Genomic DNA, 20952 nt, shown 5'->3' on the forward strand with positions numbered 1-20952 from the left:
ATTAACTCCTTACTCCTATTAAGTATGAAGTCAAGGTTCTTGACGCCAAGTCTATCTATGAAGGTCTCTCCAGCGTTATCTCTCTTAATATCTGACTTATTATTGTGGAATTTGATTACTCAGAGGTTATAACTCTCTTGTCTGGCAACTCTAACGATCTTATTGAAGTTTTTTTTTTTTTTTTTTCATCCATGAGGAAATGGCTTGCGCAAGATTTAGACAATATCTCTTTTGTCCATGTTCGTCGTTAGAATAATTTTCTGTTACTTTTTGGCTTCAAAAATGTTCAAGGAGAAAGCTTCTTTTCTTCTTTTTTCTCATTATCTTGCGTGGTTTGAATTTGGTGTTTCTTATGATGTGATCCTTTATTTGTATTCTTGTTTGTTTCTTCAAAAAAAAAAAAAAAATCAATTTAGTATAAATTACGCATTCGAGAGACTTATCAAACTCAAAACTCTTTGATTCCGTGTTTATAATTTGAGTTAAATTATAAATTTAGTTTCTTAACTTTCATATTTATGTTAAATGGGTCACTAGATCTTAAAAATAAGTTATTGAAATTTCAATTATGTGTCTAAAAGATCTCTCTCAATTTATGTTTAATAATTATTTTTATTTGTGTCTAACAAATCATTGATATATCAATTTCTTTTTAAAAAATAATTAGTCTACTCGATTTTATATGTCTAATAAAATATTGAATATATCATGAATGAATTAGTAGAGAATTAAGAATTCTACAAATTGGCTACACTAACACATTCAGATCTCATTTGAGTTACGTTTACTTTCACAAAAATTATAGTTACAAAATTAAAATTAAGAAAAAAAATACTCTAGTAAAAAATTAAATAAAATATATAAGTAGAGAAATAGTATTTATATAATGACAGATTTGCCCTTTGATATTTGATGAATTAACAAATACTTGGTCCAAATCCCACAAACCCATTTGATCCATCAATGGAGATTTGAATCCCTTCTTGCTGAATGTTTCCTATTATCGACAATCCCGACGCCGATGCTGCAAATGCAAAGCAAAATGTCCCTTCGCCGTCCACTGGAATCAGAAAGTTCCTTGCCGGCAACGTCAGTATCGGCCCGCCGGAGAAGTAGAACGATACCGTCGGCACCCTTACCGATATGAAACCATTTAGGTTATAGCATGTGTCGAAGATCGATACTCTGCCTGATCGAGGCAGGTTTGCCGTTTGTCCGATGAAGGTGTCTCGTAATGCTTCGTACGCCGGCGCCGGTAGCCTCGTCACGGCGGTTCCGGTGTCCATCACCACGCCACCGTACCCTAGATCGGTGAGTTCGAAGATCTGTTCGGGTATTGGAACTCGGATCCCTCCTACTCCGAGTCCCGAAAGCCTGACGTAGTAGAAACTGGGAGCGCGTGGGTTTCGGATTAGGGGAACCCACGCGCCGCCTACTGGCATAGCGCCGCGGCCGAACTCTAGCGTTCCAGTAGACTCGGTGCCTCGACTGACCAAACAGTAGCTGAACGCGCCGCCAGTTTGGCCGCCGAGTTGGCCGACGAATGACATGGCGCCGCCGCCGAGGCCGAGCAAGCCTGCAGCTCCGACGAACATTCCTCGGTTCATATGGCCGCAGCCGATCGCGATGTTTCGGATTATGACCCGCCCGAAAGTTAGAGTTTCAAGAGCGAGTGTGCCGCGGGTGTAAGATCCGTCGCCGTACGACACCTCGTACCGGCACCGGCCATCGTTGCAGCCTGCGTTGTCGAGGCGGTCACACACTGACGAGTCGCAGGAGATTCCGGCGTAGGAGGCGGAACCGGCCGGGTCAAACACCGGGTCGGACTGTTGGTAGCATTCGTTGCAGGGCTGGCATTGCACCCAAACAATGTCGCTGCCGGAATCAATCACCACGTATTGGCTCCTCGGTGGGCTGCCGACGCCGATCCTCACGAAGTACTCTCCACTCCCCTGCTCTGTGCCGGAGACCACGTCCGACCCGAAGTCCGTCACCTGCACGGCCACAGCCAAAAAAGAAAAAGAAACAAAATCAGAAAGAAACAAACAATTTCCATTCCAACATTTTTTATATATAATCTTTAGAACAATAGCGAGTATATTCATATGAACTCAAGGAGGGCAATTGCCTCTTCCTTCCTTCTTAGCTTCACCCCCGATCACCTGCTCGTCGCTGCCATTGGAGAGTAAGCGGAGCAGAGAGGAAACCCTTATGGAATCTCTTTCGATGCGCTCCTTGAAACGACGGGGATGGTCGGTGTTGAAGTTGAAGGGCAGCTTATCTCTATGGAAGAGCTTGAGCTTCCATTGACTCTGACTGCTGCTGTTGTCAAAAGGAGGGTAGTTTTCATGGAGGTCAAGATCTTGTGGTAGTCTAGAGGGTCTGGTTTCTGTTTCTTTGATTGTGTCTTTGACATTTAGGAGTTGGGTGGCTGGGTAAGTAGCGGCAGGACTGGTCGAAACCAGGGAGATGGCGGTGGCTAAAAGAGGAAGAAGAAGAAGGAAAGGTAGCATGGTTTAGTAATTAAGCTGTGAAGTGAGTGTTGTTGGGGAGATTGAGAATGAGAAAGAGAATGGGGGATTTAAGTGTGGGAAAATATGAGAGGGAAAAAGACAACTGTGGGGTTTCGATTATGATTGAGTTACTGGTTTGTGAGTGTTTTCTGTACAAAGAAATAGATAAGAAGCTGAAGCTGAAGTTAGTAGATATATAATAGGATTAGTCGAAGTATGTATAAATTGATTCAGACACTCACAAATATAAACAAAAGGTTGGTATATATTTAGATTTTTAGATGTAAATGTATGTGTTCTTTTACTGCTTGTGATTGATGGATTTTGTTTGTACTGTCATCTTTTTGTTATTTCCATTATTATTATTATTTGCCTGTTTATAAAAGTTGTGTATTATGTTATGTTGACTACAGGGTGCATGGATGCTGGAATACACCTCTCTCTCTATCTACATTAAAAGCATAAACAAATCCCATTATGCTGAATGCTGATTGCTATTTGCTTATCCTATAATCTGATTGCATAGAAAAAGAGACTTTATGGAAATAAGTAACCATTTTCTGGTTTCTATTTTGCATATTTTATTGAGTTCTATAAGTGCTCTACCAATAAAATTCCTACCTTTTCCCTAGTTTTTTTTCCAATGATTATATATATATATCTTGGAAGTAGTAGTGGAGACTGTAGAGAAGGTATTTTCATTGAGAAAAATGCTAGCTTTAAAAGTATTCTTAAACATATAATGTTTTGCTTTCCATTGAATAGTACAGAGTGAAAGAAAAACAACTTTTGGATCACCGAGAAATGAACTAAACTATGTTGAAGTTGAATTTTGAGTAAAAGTTTTGATTTTATTGAGTTTATTTCTCCTGTTTACAAAGTTCAGTGTTAATGATAATTGGAATATGCTAGAAAGAAAGAGAGGAAGGGTATGAATCTCATGCATTTGCTTTAAATGATGAAGGTCTATTCTTGTGGAGAATGATTAATATTGACTTTTTTTTTCTGTTGGAAACAAACACAAAACCCCATCTCCCATTATCATACATCAATTTGATCATTCTTATATATCTTTCATTTGTAAGAAAAGAAAAGAACACTTTAAAGTTTGATCGTTGTTATATTTCTTTCATTTGTAGGAAATCTCTTCAAAAGTATGTATATTTCATGGGTTCATCAAATCTCCATTTCACCCAAAAGTTTATTCGTTGCAAGTAGAAGAGTCACAAACTAGGGTTACGGATAAAAATCGTAAGATTTTCTAATCTTTTGTAGTAAGTGTTATATTTGTAGTAAGAAGAGATTATAAGTATCTTAACCAGATCGTCATTCGTTTAGTATTATACTTCATGTTATCAAAAAAAAAAGTATAAAATTTCAAGTGTACCTATGAGAACAGACATAAGTTTGACAATGTATAGTTTTCCGAAATTCATGCCTAGTAACCAGAAATTTTCTGAAAATATGAACTCCAAAGTAATTGTGTTTGTCCTCTCTATCCATTCTTTCTCATACTTTTTATAAAATCCAATAAAAATTGGGAAGAGAGGCCAAGTCTTTGTTTGTCCATATTTATAAATACAATTCCTTCGGTTAAGTGGAGCTTTGAAAATAGAAAAAGAATCTATATATATATATATATATATATATATATTGTGAACAAAAGAAAATATTGTATTGGTGGTCTACATTCATGAATGCATTAGGAAAAAAAAATAGTATTAGGCTTTTCAATAAAGACCATTGGAAAAGTTTGCATTATAGACTTGTTTTCAATAACAATCAAAAGTGGTAGTTACTTAGAGTATATACTTTCCATTAAAAAAAACACTTATGAAAGCAAATATATATAATTGTCTTTTCATCAAACAATTAATTTGAACAGAACCCACAAGGAAAATGTCTAAAGAATACAAAGGTCAAAGTAGAGCCCATCCAATTTGAGAACAAGTAAGATATTGATTTTGGGTCAAATAATTAATTCTCTGTTCTGTTACTCTTACTCTTAATCATAATGTTTTAGGGTCAGTTTGGTGATTATTTGATTTAAATATTTTGTTATTGAAGTTTTAGCTAATAAATATCGCTTCTCCTATCGTGGATTTTTAATCTACTTTCTACCATTGGTTTCAAACATTTTTAAAACTAAAATATATTTTTTTAAAAGTAATTTTTATTTTTAGAATTTGGTTTTGAGTTCTACGTTTTCGAACAAATGTAAAAATTAAAGGACTTAAACATGAATTTCAAAAAACGAAATTGTTATGGGATGACAAAAATGTGACTTGAAGACTCATAATGGGTATGGGATTTTCATCTTCCTCAATTTTTAGATGGTTAATTTTGTTTGCCCAAGAAAAGGAAATGATAGACTAAAATGTTATAGAAGATTAAAAGTGTGTTCTAGCCAACCAGAAAAAGAAAATATCAATCAGTCAATAATCTTTTTATTATTATTATTATCAACATAAACATAATTCAATTGACTTTTACTGTCAACCTCAAAGTTTAAAATATGATTCTCACCTCATAAATTGTCAAATAATAATAATAATAAATAAATAAATAAAATTTCTTATTCACCTGAATGAGTACATTTGTGATTAATTATGATATCCACTTTCGGCCTTCAATTCTCTTTTAAAATTGAATGTCCTATTTCATAATCATTTTATTTTTAATTTTTAAAAATTAAGACTATTTTCTCAACATCGTATGATTTGCATCTTTCTTATCTACAAGATTTCAATTCTTAGCCAAATTTCAAAAATAAAAATAAGTTTTAAAAACTACTTTTTTAGTTTTTAAATTTTGGCTTAATTTTTTAAAATATTTATATAAAAAAGATACAAAGCAACAAATATAGAGGTAGAATGAATGTTTATAAAGTTTATCTTCAAAAACTAAAAATTAAAAATTAAATGATTACCAAACCGAACCAAAAATTTTTTAGAAAAATCTAAACTATGGTGTCACGTGGAAGAGCAATTTTTGGTATTGCATACGCCCATCCCACCAATCCACTTCGTGTCCCCCAAATTCATTATACAAACCAATCACAGCCCATCCATTTGTGTCCATTTGTACTTCTAGACGTTGAAAATACAATCAATGACAGACTAAAAAGATGGTATGTATGCTCTTTAACACGGCACTACCAACCCAACAATAACATACAATAGTATAATCATCAAATAAATGCATGAGTTCCCAATCATTGAACCATTATCACCACCTAAAACTAAAGTTGTGCTTCACACATACAACTCAAACACTAGTAGCCATCAACAAGTTCCTATGCTAATGTCGAACGATGCATATGTTGAAATAATTAATAGGACGAACAAGCTAGAAGATAAGAGAGAAAAGTTAGTTTTACTTTTTTTTTGTTGAACCAACTTGAGTATAACTCAATTGATTAATATATATACCCTCAATTAAAGGCCAAAAGTTTGAATCCTCTATTTCACATGTTTAACTTTTTCTTGCTAAAATAAAACACCTTGAACTCCTAGAAGAACAAGAAGAACAAGAGGATGTACATGTAATATTGGATAAGGAAGAGATGAGAGCGAAAATGTTCACAAACTTAATACCTCATAAGGTTGAACCATCACTTAATACCTGATAACGTTGAACTATCATAGAACAGATGATTAAGCTGTAAGTCAAAATTGGAGCACTAAAATATTAGTACAAGAGGGTGAACGTATTGAATCATGAGATTAGAGAAAAAGGAAGCCATCATACTTCTAGATTGAACTTGTGCATTTAAAAAAGTAATGGTGGTTATTCTACTTTTACATAATGGAAAATTTGAATCATAGTCATCCCTGAGAATTTGAAAACGCTAAGTCCTATGCTTGTAATTTCAAAGTAGAGTTACATTACAATAAAAGAATTCTTCATGGAGTCTTGTATCAATCTCAGCCTACATCTTTCCCGAAGGAGAGACGATGTGAAGAAGAAAGCCAATCAAGCAATTGCAAAGCACAAACACGATCAAGAGTCAACTGTCTTTTAGGCTTCTGGTATGCAATCAACAACCAGACCAGCAGCTTCAAGACGCTTCAAATTCTATAAATGTTAGTTTAATAGTAGTTCCTACAGTTTCTTGGAAAGTTGCCGTTTCAGGAAGGTTAAGCCTTGAGAAGAGTCAATGAGACTTCACATCATGAAATAAAGCAAAGAATATATAAATCACCTCATCACCGACTCTTTTACAAAGGACCGCCCACCTGAACTGCAAGATCAAATATCAAAACCAAATGAGATGCGCATATCAAGCAGTGACAGGAGAAATGTTTCCTAAATAGACGTATGAAATTTAACTCACACATATTCAAGGCGAATATTCATGAACCGACGGTTTTCTCTGCTTTGTGATAGAGTAACAGAGCCTTCAATTAATTGGTCTTGTTCAACCTCTAATGGGTCATAGAAGTAGACAATGGTCTGCAAAAGTAAACAGAAATTCTGCTGACCAAAGGGGAATTAAACCATAAGATTAAGACTGCATGATTCGAGCTAAATAATAACTCTCTGTGGAAGTTTTGGGCAAACAATTATCATGTTTAGCTTAAAGGATGTGAAAAGTGGACTTTAGTTGAGACAAAATAGTTAAGCAGTGTTACTCTTCTCCAAGTAACATAACACGCCAAATATATAAATATATGGAAAGGAAGAAGAGATCGAGTTTCACACAAAATCTTCTTCTAAAGCACAGAGTAACAAGAACTAGGCATTATGAATAATCCCATGCCACCATTAACATGCAATTTAAGTTATGGAAGGGACCCTACAAGAAACCAACACTGAAATTGCAATAAAGAAAATTACGGAGAGGCTTCTATAAGAGATTAAAATTGTAATTGCATTAAAGGAAATTAAGGAAAGGATGGGGATACTATATAATAATCAGAAGAACTTGTGCAATGTGTTGCACGTCCCAAAATTGCTTGCTTTGAAAAATCAAGAAGGTATCAGTGAGGAAGAAATGACCAATTTCAAATATACATTCCCTTGATTACTTATGATCTTTGAAATTGGACTTGTTTCTCCTAAATTGGAAAATTGGAAGAGATTAGAAAATTTGTACTTTACCCAGAAATAAATTTTCAACCCCTTGTAGATTTTCATTACATTGAGAGGTGATTTGAGTGAGCAACTAATTGTTGGTAAAATGTGTTCAATTTTTAGATGTTGGCTTTATTTTTGTATCTATTTACCTACACAAGATGGAAAAATTATTTTCAATTTAAAAATTTTGTATCTGTGTGGCTGAAAGTTTTTTCAATCCTTTTGTTCTTTTAATATTCTGTCTATTATAATTTATCTTGTTTTCTATTCAGGAAAAAACAATTCATAAATAAGGGAAACTAAAACCTTCAGTCATGCACGGACGTAGAAAACAATTACAGAAAGATTAAAAAGTGTTATAATAATAATATTATTATTATTAATTTTGTTTTCTTTTAAATAATATTATTAGTATTAATTATAACGCACCTGTTGCCAATGAGTTGGAGGGTCCTCAGGTGCAGTGGACAGTACTAGTGCTTCATTAGGATTTGCACGTTTCTTCCTCTGGCTACCATCATTCACTTGATTATCATCAGAATTTGATGGAATTAGACCATGCATGGCGGTAGCAGGCCCATAAAACTCCACATCAAACCAGAATGCAAAACCATGCAAGGGAGCTGGAAATTAGAAAGAGTTTTTAATCGCACAGGTGAAAAACTGAAAATCGATGAAGGATGAATAATATTGCAACAGGAAAGCTACCTATAAAAAGCATGAAAGTGGATTCGTGACATGGGAAAAAGATTATTTGTACTCTAAAAAAACACAACAATAAATGGTGAACGATGATTAAAATATATCCACATGGCCCTACTTATTGCAATATCCATGAAATCCACATTCCACACTATTTGCGCCCTAAAAACTAACAAACAAGAATTCTCTGCAGTGAGTTCATATGATATGACTGCATTCGTACATGAATACCGTAAGTCAAGGGGAAAGAATGGTGAGAGATACATTACCTCGCATCATTGACTTAAACTTGTAACTTTTTGTGACAGACTCAAGTTCGCTAATTGAAACTGTGTAGCAGTCTACATGCTTTACCTGTAAAGAGAAGCAGTTTGGTTTTAAACGTTTTAAATTACTCCTTTTCGCCCTGCCTCCCTTCAAGTAAGGAATCAATAGTAGTTCTTTCACAACCAAAAATTATTCTATCGCTCTTACACAAAAGTTCTCATAGAGAAGTTCTAGTCAGGTTGCTCCACTCACTTTCCCATCATTAGTTGGACTTTTGAAAATAATATTAACCGAGGAGATGCCATCTTTACTAAATTGTTTCGATGCCATTGGGTGGTTAATCCATCACAAGCACCCTATTTGCATTTTTTGTGGTTGGAATTTATATAATCAAACCTTAAAAAGGAAACTTAGAATCCTCACCACTTCCGGCCATGTCAAAACATTCTCTCCTGATATTGTCTCAATTGATGGCTCTTCAAATGCGCACTGTTTTGCTAATGGCAACATTGCTGACACTGCAAACCCCCCCTCCCCCCAGCACCAGAGGAGAGAAAGAAAAGAGAGTTAAGTTAAGATATTGATTATTGAGGAACGAGAAGGGCAGCTATCAACAAGAACACAGCACACAAAACAACTTCCTCTCTTTAGATATTATACCAAAGAAATGTGCAATTGATAAATGTATAAGTTCTGTATGGATTATTATTTTAATAGTAATAAATAGACAGGTCTCCGGTGCTCTTTTAGCAGGGAAACTTGAACGAGATCTCCTAAAGAACAAAACAAAAGATTTGGAAGTCATGTAACAGAATATACAAAAATGTTATAACTAAAAATGCATGGTAAATAACGTTTTTGAATTTGAAGCCCAAAGAGAAGTAACAGATTTACTATTTCCCATGATGAACTAGAATCACATGTACTATATGTTGAAAATGTGTGGGTTAACTATTCAAGAAGGGAACTGACACGTGGTAATTTTGCCTATACAATCTAGTGAAAGAAGATGAAGGGAAAAAAGACTAAGCAGAAGAAAGGGAACTTTAAGAAATGGAAACAATTATTTTTAAAAAGGATTTATATATGATTTTTCCTCTAGCTTGGATCTAGATTTTTAAAACTACAAGACCCATTCTTTTCTGCCAACAAAAGCCACATGAATTCCATTGATTAACATATAAATAAAATAACTAAAAAGAAATAGAAGGATGAGGCCTAACTGAAAAGTCTAATGATTTTCGGCAGGAGATAGGTTATCTGTTTAGGTTTCTTCTGAGTTTAGTTTATTGGAATATTATGGATTCTTGTCTATTTTGATTTAGTAATTGATTTCGTCAAGTTGCTGATTTTAGATAGTTTTATTTATTAGTTTGTTAATTGGTTTCTTGGGATATAATAATCCTTTTTATTTTCTAGTAAGGCTATGAATGAGGATCCAACCTTGTCCATTGGCAAAGCACCTCTCTTCCCAAAACCTAGAACATAGTTCTTTAGTGAAATGGGACTGATGTTTCATCACGGACAGAAATGCTATATGGAGAAACATCATCACCACAAATACCCAGCTCTCCAATAAGGAATGGGCCCCTACCCCAATAGGCTCCCATAAATTCTAAGTGCCCTAGGTCCAAATTTCAGATTGTTGTAAAATCGTTGATAAGTGGTACAAGGTTGATGTTGGCAGGGGAGACAAGACTCCTTTTTTGGGAAAAGCCTTAGCAAATCAATGATCCTCTTCAAATAGCTTTCCAAAGGATTAATAGGTTGAAGAAGAAGAAAAGTCGTTAAATTATTCATACACCCTAATTCAAAAAGTCTCCTCATGTGGTAATGCTGGTCAGATTCCTTTACAGGTTAGGACCTCAGTTTCAGGAGAAACTTTTCTGGTGCAGAGATGGAGAAATAGGCCTCCTGATCAAGCGTCCTTGCTAATCATTATCCAAGAAACCCAGCACGACTTTAAAGTTTGGACTCTAGAAGGGAATTGAACCATCATTGAAAGATCTTTGGCTCCTAATCTCATTGATAACATTGTGTGCCTTAGCCCCTTACCACTATCATGAAGCTGTCGGTTTTTTTAAAAAAAAAAAAAATCCTCTCAGTAATTTAACAGATCCAATTACTTACACATTCAATCACGTACAAATAATTCTAGACAAACAGCTGAGACAGAGAAACAGAAAACCTAACTCATAACAGCATACAAGAGATCCAGGTATACACATTCAAATAACAAGACAGCAAGTAACCAAAACTGGAAATATATATGCATAGCTTCAAGATGTACTTATTTCCTTTTAAAAATTTAAAAAATAAAAATAAATAAGAAATAAACGTGTCCTTACTATCAATTCCATATACACTGCGCCAAAAATCAATGCTCGCACTGTATCTATCACTATGAGTAACAGGTGCCATGTACAACTGTGAGAAAGATAGATAAAATCAGACGGTATCTGTCAAGCAACTCAAGCTTTTTAAACCAAGCACAAGCACAACATAAAAACAAGCCTTGGTTACAAGTATCCAATTACCAAAGTTTGAGTACTATTACTTCATTTTGTACAGGGTATGCAGATCATATAAAGTTTTTTCACTTTGATAGCTCTTGCTGTCATTTCAACTGCTTTCATCTTTTTCTATTAAATTTCTATTTCTCGTTTTTTCCCTTTTTTATTCATGAATGTGTGTGTGTGTGTGTATGTCTATATATGTATGGACGTACATATATAGACATATATAGACATAGACAGGTTATACATGCAAATGGAATCTTTTTGTATAGTTTTTCATTTTGCACAGGTGTGCTGTGCTGTGCTGATCATTTGAAGTTTTCCCACTTGAATAGCTCTAGCTGTTATTTTCACAGCTTGCATCCTTCTAGATGAATGTTTCATTTCTCATTACAAAATGAAGCACCCAAACCACCAAGAGATTCTACAGGAAAAATAGGTGACATATATGTTGATAGTGTAAGACACATCTCATAGTACAAGTCGAAGAAAGAAATAAGCACAAAGGGTAAAAATTTTGCCACCAGTATTACACAACAGATCAAAACTGAAGATAATATAAGAAAAGCAAGATACTGTTGCATTTGATGGTAGTATAAGGCCCCCAGGTTTTAACCACCGATCTCTAGCGTAAATTATACTCCCAAGCATGCTCTGCAATAGCAAAAACCGCACTGTTCAATAAAGAGAATAAAGTAAAAAATGGTTCTTTCATGAAAAGCATTAAGGTAAACTTGCAGATAAGGTAGTTATTCCAAGCTTTACAAGTCGATAAACATAATCACCTCGTATAAAAGCATATATCCCATCCACTCAGAAATTATAACATCCACACCCTCATCAATTTGAACATCCTGCATGGTTTTAGGAGAAAAAGGTCATTAACGCAACTGCTATTGATATTTATTAACAAATTGACCAAAATTATTAGATAATTAATTATAAACAACTAAGTAATATATGTGTACCAACATGTAGGGGGTTTAGGGGTGGAGTTTCACACCTCTGTCTTTTTGTTGATAAATGCCCTAACCAGTTGAGCTGTACTCAACTTGGCAACATCTAAGTATTATACTAATAATCTAATGTTGTGTTAACCAATATTAAAATTCTCTATTGTGATGCCAGTAGGAACAGAATCTATGATTGTAAATTTAGAGAGATATTTTTCACCATTTAGTTGAACATTGGCTACCTAAAATTTACATGTGTTCCCAAAATTTTATAATAGAAACATTTCTTTAACCAATTTGAAGAATGGAAGTACAAAGGAAGGGATGAATCAAAAACTCAAAAGGCAACCAAAGCAAGAGTAAGAGTCAAAGTTGGGATGCTTCATTTCCCCTTTTTAAAAGTCTTCTAAGTCCTTTTATCCAAAAAGAGAGAGAGAGAAAAAGAAAAGAAAACAAGTCTTATTGGTCTCATTTTTCATTTACCTTACTAGTTTTGTTTTGTTTTTTATTCGTCCCGAGGATCTTTTCCTTTATTTATTTACTTAATATTGGATATTTTGAGCATTAGTCTCTTTTAAAAAACAAAAGAGACAGAAGGAAAAAAAAGGGAGTCAAAAGTCAGAAGAAGGGACTCCAGTCATTAATTCACATTTTCAAATAATGGAAACATTTTAAACAGATCAATTTAAGATTAATGAAAACTCAAAGCAACCAAATAGGAGCAAAGACAATTTGCAACTTAAAGAGCTCACCTCAACTCTACTATGCAATACAATGATTGTCTCCGATAGATTGTTAGCCTTAACAACATCTGTGGCCTGCAAAGGAAAGCAAAATCAACTCAGACCTAAAGTTCAAATTCTACTTCTTGCATGATTCATAGATGTCTAACTAGGACCTTTAATAAAATTACATATAAAAATTTATGATATAACAATTGCACATGGAGCACATACTGATACCTAAGAATGAAACTAATGTAACATGCCCAACATAAAAGGATTTAGGGTAACATAATGCAAGAAGGGAATGTTACGAATATAACTATTGAAAAAAGAAGAGAAGAAACAAACACAGATTTTACGTGGAAACCCTAGATCAGGGAGAAAAACCACGATAGGAGAATTTTTATTCTTTTAATTTTCTGATACCCAGTACTCAACACAAGGAAGGTATAAATAACCAAACTGAGTGAAACCCTAAACAGTAGACACTAAGAAAAAGACTAAAACGCCCTTAGGACTAAAACACCATTTCAACAATAACCATACATAGGTGAGAGATATTACAGAAAGAATTTTCAGGTAGCAAAAATTTTTAAAAAATAAAATAAAATAAAATATAAAAAAAAAATTTAAATGGTATTTAGAAACACGCAAGTGTTTAAAGCCCAATGGTATACTATTTACAACCATAATAATAGCTAAGATATTAATATCGTACTGGAATAATACCTGCACTGCTATGTCACTTGCATCAACTGCATAAACCTGACAAAAGCGAGAAACAACAAGCATTCAAGAAAGTTGTGCAGTGATAAATATTTGTTCCTCCAGATCTCAGATTAACAAATTAAGTTTATTTTTCAAATTTTTAAAAACAAAACAAAACAACAGGATTAAATTTTCATTGTATTAGTAAAAAGTACACCAAGCTAAATCAAGCTAAATCCCTAAACCAGTCTAACAAATTCGGTTTTTTGTAAGGGTATTAATCAGTAAACTTGCCTGACCACAGACAAATACCCTTACAAAAGAACCGAAAACAAAAGTTGTACTAATTACATTTGAGAGTTCTTTTATAGAAGAGAAACAAATTTCATTGTCGAATGAAATAAAAATAAATAAATAAATTTATTATTATTTTAAAAAATAAATAAATAAAAAGAGGTAATAAACGCCAAAAAACCTATAGGTAGATTACATGAAGATTTTCCAATTTGACTGTAATCAGAAAAATGATGATATTGTTCACACCAATACACAGTGTGAAAAGGAATCAATTCCATAAACATATCAAAAGATGAAAAAGGACCTCTGAAGTGTCTTCCATTCCTTCCACCCAAAGGATTCAAAAGAAGACTCTATTAAGAGCAAGCCAAAGAGTCTTCTTCTCTCCATGGGAAGGAGGTCATAAAAAATGTAGGCAAATATGTGCAATCCAAAAAAAGCCTAAGGGACCAACCAAAAGCATCAAGGATGATGGCTCAATAACAAGAGGCATAAGAGCAATGAAGAAAAGGTGATCCAAATATTCAATGTGAGCAGCACACATAATACACCAAGATGGGGAAGGTATACACCTCTAAAGTCGGTCTGGCATATTAACTATTCCAAGACTACGGTCTTGATGAAAATTTTTCATTTCTTTGTATAAGAATGTGACCAAATCACCTTGTATTTTTGAAAAGGATATCACACTTTTCATTAAGAGAATGAAAAAAGACTAAACCAAACCACTATGTATAGATGACTTGAAATAGGATCACGAGAGTCCACCAAATCTTCCATGAGAGATTCAACAGTAAAATTGTTAGATGGATCAAGGGGCCAGAACCAAAAGTTATTAAAATATATTAAGATGTCCTAAAGTAACAGGGGGAGGTAAAAGAGAGTAGCTCATTCAGCAGTTTTCAAATCATTAAGATTCCGATGGAGATATAAATTTCATGCACTCTAAGAGACCATCCTTGCTAATTTGTGAGAAAAGGCTTAGTAGTTAATCGAAACAGGCAAGAAAAAATTGACAAAAGACTCCCACAACTTAGCCAAGAATCATGCCAATAAGAAGTAAAAGAACCATTGCTCATTGTAGCTTTGGGGGAGTGCTAAAGTGTTGATATAATGTTAAATTTACCTTTATCTATCAGCTTAAGCTTTTAGGTCAACCAGTGATTTAAGTGACTTTCCACTAATATGCTTTCATCCTTCCCTCATTCTTCTCAAAAACTAACAGTGTGTCGAGTACCATGTTCTCAACTTCGATAAGGGCAAACATTGTTACAAGACCATTTAAATTTATCGAACAATGGCCTCTCGACTCTTGTTGATGCTCATAACCTTTTTCCATCTTTTTCTGAACACATCTAGTCCAATATAGGAGTACCACTTTACATCAACTCAATGATCCTTTAGATGAGACTTGGAAGATGTCTTGTTTTCTTCTGAACAAGGGCATACATTGTTACAAGATCATTTAAATTCATCGAACAATGGCCTCCTAGGATCTTGTTGATGCTTATAACCTTTTTCCATCTTTTTCCAAACATATCTAGTCCAATATAGGAATACCACTTTACATCAACTCAATGATCCTTTACATGAGACTTGGAAGATGTCTTGTTTTCTTCTGGACTGCCAAATCTCAGCCTTACATTATGGATTATGTACTCAATGTAAACAACACCAACATTCTTTGTTCAGTCACTCTGTGAACAATATCCCAATTGCATAACCAAGCCCCAAGCATCGATCAAATCATCCAAGACCATGTACCAAACAAAAAACCATGCAGCTCAGAAAGGGCCATCATTTCTATCCATTTGATGCATGGAGGAGTTTGCTGTTGACATCACAAGCTTTTTCACCATTATTAGGTCTAAAAGGTTCTTTCTTCTTCACAACACCATTCTTGAAATCCCTTCTTAATCTTCCCTTTTTTTTCCCATTGCCCAACTAGTAGAGTATTTCATCTGCTGGATCAATCAATTCTACTCCTTTTCAATAATTGCCTTACCTTAAAAGTGCATTCCTTCTTCTTCTTAATACTCAAGTCTTTTATAAACACACCTTTTAGTTTCTTCATTAGCCTATACCCTACACAATGAAACAATTAACTACCACGCTATAATCTTGCATGCCCACCAACTTTAAACCAACATTAAACAATTTGGTTCTTGAATCCAAGTACTCACTAATCAAAAAGGAAGAGGGCCCAACAGAAACTATTAGATTCTAATAAAAATGAAGTACGACTTAAATACACAACATGGTATTGTAAATGGAAAAGTAGCTCTGTTACCACAATACACAGAGATCCAGTCCTTTCCATCCCATCCAATCTGTTTATTAAAAGAAATAAAAACAAAAGCAAAGGGAGCATGATCTTGCACCACTCTCACTTCTTAAATACTCTTGATTTTTCCTATTTTCTGCCCAAAATTTGGATAATAACACCTATCATGCTTTGATAGTAATGGGCACTCCCTTGTGTTCCACTGCATAAATTTTTTGTTTACTAATAACTATACAATCTTTAATAGAAAAGCGCGATGAAAAAGAACTGTTAATGATTGAATTTCAAGTAATTGGAATTAAGAGAGAGATGTCTAGGACCCTACAGCGAGGTGTTTGGACCAATTCAACCAATATTCAAAAATGAAAATACCTCACCATTGGAAAAGCTAAAAGTCCAAGAACAATTTTAAAATAGATTACCCACGCTGCATTTTTCCAATAAATTTTTTTAGAAAAAACACATTTAGACACAGCATAGCTCACCCGCCTTGCACCAGCCTGAGCACAAAATATGGAGAGAATTCCAGTGCCACAGCCAACATCCATTACAACCTGTATTCAATTTACTTTAGTAAATAAACAGGAAACCAAGTACATCAAATAGAATCCAGATATGGATATATGGAGCTATACAAATGAAAGTCCGGAGTCTTAACCCTGTTTTGATAGAGTAAAAAATAATGCGTAGTGAGTGCAGGAGTCAAAGACAACAGATGCATGAAACTTTGTGTATAGCAGAGAAAGACCATAGATTAGATCAAAATTTACTATTTGTAGACTGTTTTTCTTTCTTGGGTGGCTTAATATCAAAGAAATGTCCTCCTATGTCGTTAAGTCCTTTAATCTGTCTGCTCTATATTAAAGCAGAGGATGACCAAATACATCTATTTTTTCTGTGTTCATATTTTATTTTTTATTTAAAAACCAACTTTCATTAAGGAAAAGGAAAGAAAAGAATATGTAACGACAGCACAAAAACGAAAGCACGAAACAAAAGGAGCCAAAAAAACAAAAACACTAAACTTTGTGTTACATGAGCATTCAAAAAAAGAGCAAATGATAATATTTTTCAGCCACCAATGTTTTAAAAAGCTAAAGGCGGCCTTGAGGCTTTTCTTCTTGAAGAGGCGAGGCATAAGCCTCAAGGCGGTAAGAGACATAAGCCTCAAATAGTGAATTAAAAACAAATTATATGGCCAAGTACGACTAAACATGATATTCATATAAAAGTATAAAAAGAAACTTAACCCCCACAATTTTCACTTAATAAAAAATTCTAAAAGGATATCTTTATCATCTCTACTATTACTATTATCATTAATAAGATTGATTTATACTATAAATTTTTGCCTTCAATGTTGTTAAAGTAATAACAACTAACGTAGTCCTAGTTCAAATTGTCACAACTAACTCAAACCTTAATATTTTTGAAGAACTAAGTAAATCACTATTATTTTTCTAAGCATTAGACGAAGCATAGAGATTTTGAGCCTATGTGCATTTTCACAAAGGCGTAAGCCTCTTATTGTTCATCAAGGGCGTAAGTCTGAAGGCTAAAACTTAGTGCCTTGCCTCAAGGCGTAAGCCTCCGTAGCTTTCTAAAACAATGTCAGCCACTTTGTGGTATGGAATTTAAAATAAAGTAGCACTTTGACGGATAAATGCCATAAAAGCTATTATTTGGGATTATCTGAAATGAAACTTTTTTTTTTAAGTAGAGGTGAAAAATGTGGATTTAGCCAAAGGGACAGGCCTTTTGTTGTGTATTGTTCCAAGTTCTTCCTTGTAATTATTCCCAGTTGGGACTTGGGCACATTTTCATGATGTTTTGGTTCTCAAAAAAAGTCAAGTTTTGGTTTTTCATAATATGAAATTCTAATTTTCTGTGTTTAGGAAGGATTGTCTTCTCCTAAAGGAAGATGTCTTTTCAGTATCCATCTGTAACTTCCTAATTATTGATGAAAATGTCTATTTCTTTTATTTGAAAAGAAAAAGAAAAAGACAAATAATTGGATAAGAGACTATCATGTCAGTATACCATTTTGGCCTTTATACTTTGAACTTCAATTCATTTAAGTCCACACACTTTCAATAAATCCTAAATTTGATCCTTCAAAGTTAATGTTTATCAAAATTGATTAAATGTCAATAATAATTTTGGTAAGAATAGACACCATGTGAAAATCAATGAGAGACATTAATCTCTTCACTAAATACTTTTCGAGAGATCTCCTTCAAATCACTAGTATGGCTATCAAAATCGTGTGCATCAGCATGAAGGTTCCAGATCCAAGTGGCAGTATCAGGACCCTTAGCTATTGTTCTCGAGAGATCGAATCGGCTGTTTAATTTAATAGTTCATCCATTCATCGTGGTTCTTCCTTCGTTCATAGTGGTCATTGTATAGTGAAAAAGCTCACCCCTGTCTTTAGATGAGAAAATGGAGGGAAGGCTAATAAAGACTAGATGTTTATAGAAAAATCAACAACAAGCCAATAATAGGGACTATTCTTAAGATTATCAAAAGTATAAGGACTAAAATTAGATATTTGAAAGAAAAAAAAAAGACTAAAATATAACAAGTTCCAAAGTAAGGGGACCAAAATCATGTTTTAACCAAACTATTTCATTAAACATATGACAGAGAAACAAATTTAAAAACATTAAGCACAAAATTATTACTTTGCCAGCAATAGAACTCTGATGTTGCATAATTGCCGCCCTATAAGTTTCCGTCCGTACGCTATCCTGAAAATAGGTATTTCATTCATAATATATCAATGTAAAGAAAGAACAACATGATTGCAGTAGAATTTCTAAATTTATGTGTATTTTTAGCTAATATAATTCATTCATTCTAAATAATTAACATAAATTCATTAAAAAGAACTCAAACATTTAGAAAGGCTACTCTTGGATGCATCCATAAGAATAATGGGGATATGGTAAGGATTTTTCGAGTGTTGATCTGTGTGCTACTATGAAAAAACTCATACCGACACATCTCCAAGCTTTCCAACGTTTTCAAGCTTCTTTCTTTAAAATTTGGCAATTGGTCTTCAGTTGAATTTTAAGAATATGGCTGATAAGGAAGCCTCACTTTATGTGATGTCCTCAAACGGCTTTAAATACTGTTCCAATTTCTAAAGGGGTTGCAGTCAAAGTATATGTATATCTGAAACTAGAACTCAGTTTCTTGAAATTCTTTTTTTATGGAGGAGACCATTAAGGAGAGAGAAGCAGAGAAGTGCGTCTTCCTTTTGGCAAATCTTAACAACATTTATCCTTTCCCTAAACCAAAATACTAGACTGGAGCTCAGTCAACCTAGTTCCTTCACCATCAGCACCTTGTTGGGTGTTCTTGTTGCCATTTGCCAGGGAGGATATCGATTCTCAGAATTTATATATATATAAAAGAGGTTCCCAAATAGTGTAAGGTCTTTCATTAGTCAGTCTTTCTTCAAAGTCTTGATATCAATTTTGAAGTCTAGAAAGGATGTCCTCTGCCATCCCCAAAATTTCACCGCTCCCAGTACAGAACAAAAATAATGCAGGAAATTGATATCATCAAGTAAAACGCATCAGTAATTCTCACAAATATAGAACAACAACCGAAACAGACCTTGATCATTTCTTCGTGAATACCAACGTGGGAGTAGGATTGGAAGTAGGCCATGTCGAAGTCAGTACAAGGAGGTCCCTCCACTTGCGTCGGCGGCTTGTCTTCAGAAACCCTCATTCCGCCGCCACTGGATGACCGGCTACCTCTTCCCCGGCGGGGCCGACCCTTCTGAACGGTTCCAGGCCGCTTCTCGGAGGAGGAGCCGCCGTCGTGGAAGCCGTTAATGTGGCCGGAGTTGGGATACATTTTCCGGCTTCTTCGCTCTCTCTTTTGTTGTAGTCTTCAGTCGAAGGTGGGAATAGAGTAGTGAATTACGGCGACGTTTTTGTGTTTCTTACACTATAAAATGCGAACAAGAAAGGGCGGGCGCCTTCGAAGATATCAAAGTGTTCGTACAAACGACATGTCGAATATTTTGTGCATTTTTCAATTTTTTCATTCCACATGTTATTGACCTTTAAAAAAAAACAATTTTTTGACTTCATGTATGGGTAATTATGAAATAATTAAAATTATTTTTGTCGCTTTTAAAATCATTTTGAAATCTGTTTTTAATCATTCAAAACCAATCTCTTCTTCATTTTTTTTAGCTTTTTCCATCATGTACGAATTTGTGGTAAGCTTTCTAGTCTTAAAATTGCATGTTCAGCACCTTTTATCACCCATCTTTTTTTTGCATATGATATTACTTTATTTCTCAAGAAAAATTCTAAGGATTTTGTGAAAATTTTCAACTTCTAGAGATGTATGAAAAGGCATCAGGACAAACTATTAACTATGGAAAATCAGTTATAACTTTTGGCAAAAGAATTTCCGATGAGCTTAAATCGTCTTTGGCTAACTTGATCCAAGTCACAGTGGTCCGAGATCACATAAAATATTTTGGAATCCCCTCTGTCCTCTCTAAAAATAAGTAAAACTCTAAACTATATTAAAGAGAAGGTCTATGAAGCTCTCCAAGGGTGAAAAGATCGTCTATTCTCAAGAGCTAGAAAATAGGTTATACTAAAAGTTGTTCCCAGGGTATCCCAACTTACACGTTTAGCTACTTCAAACTCCCTCTTGCAATTATCAAGAACTCAATCGTTTAATGGTCAATTCTTGGTAGAGCTATTTTGATAAGGGTATGCAAAATTCATTGTCAATTGGAAAAGAATGGCGAGGTTAAAGACATAGGCCACATGGGTTTCAAAGATATCCAACTACTAAATAAAGTTATTTTAGCTAAGCACATGTGGCAAATTTTAAACAGGGAACACTCTATTGATTAAAACTCTTAAAGCT

General features: G+C 34.3%; 2 protein-coding genes and 1 long non-coding RNA gene across 3 annotated transcripts; 1 reads left to right on the plus strand and 2 right to left on the minus strand.

The window, feature by feature from the left end:
• Nucleotides 1-837: 837 nt before the first annotated feature.
• LOC120068281 (protein ASPARTIC PROTEASE IN GUARD CELL 2) lies at nt 838-2808 on the minus strand. Its single transcript, XM_039020000.2, has 2 exons — nt 2163-2808; nt 838-1994 (listed from the first exon to the last, which is right to left on the minus strand). The coding sequence occupies exons 1-2, from the start codon at nt 2511-2513 to the stop codon at nt 918-920; spliced, it is 1428 nt and encodes a 475-aa protein (XP_038875928.1). The 5' UTR covers nt 2514-2808; the 3' UTR covers nt 838-917.
• Nucleotides 2607-3079, plus strand: LOC150031970 (uncharacterized). The gene is made up of 2 exons (XR_016525597.1): nt 2607-2770; nt 2927-3079. It is a non-coding gene; the product is annotated as an uncharacterized LOC150031970 (long non-coding RNA).
• Nucleotides 3080-6238: 3159 nt separating this feature from the next.
• Nucleotides 6239-20084, minus strand: PRMT6 (protein arginine methyltransferase 6). The gene is made up of 13 exons (XM_039018378.2): nt 19669-20084; nt 18729-18794; nt 16530-16598; nt 13485-13520; nt 12783-12848; nt 11863-11931; nt 11654-11731; nt 10910-10988; nt 8985-9079; nt 8564-8648; nt 8022-8215; nt 6850-6968; nt 6239-6756 (listed from the first exon to the last, which is right to left on the minus strand). The coding sequence occupies exons 1-13, from the start codon at nt 19912-19914 to the stop codon at nt 6714-6716; spliced, it is 1245 nt and encodes a 414-aa protein (XP_038874306.1). The 5' UTR covers nt 19915-20084; the 3' UTR covers nt 6239-6713.
• Between the last annotated feature and the right edge of the window lie 868 nt (nt 20085-20952).

Source organism: Benincasa hispida, chromosome 12, assembly GCF_027475165.1.
Source record: "Benincasa hispida cultivar pf3 chromosome 12, pf3_genome.v1.1, whole genome shotgun sequence".
NCBI lineage: Eukaryota > Viridiplantae > Streptophyta > Magnoliopsida > Cucurbitales > Cucurbitaceae > Benincasa > Benincasa hispida.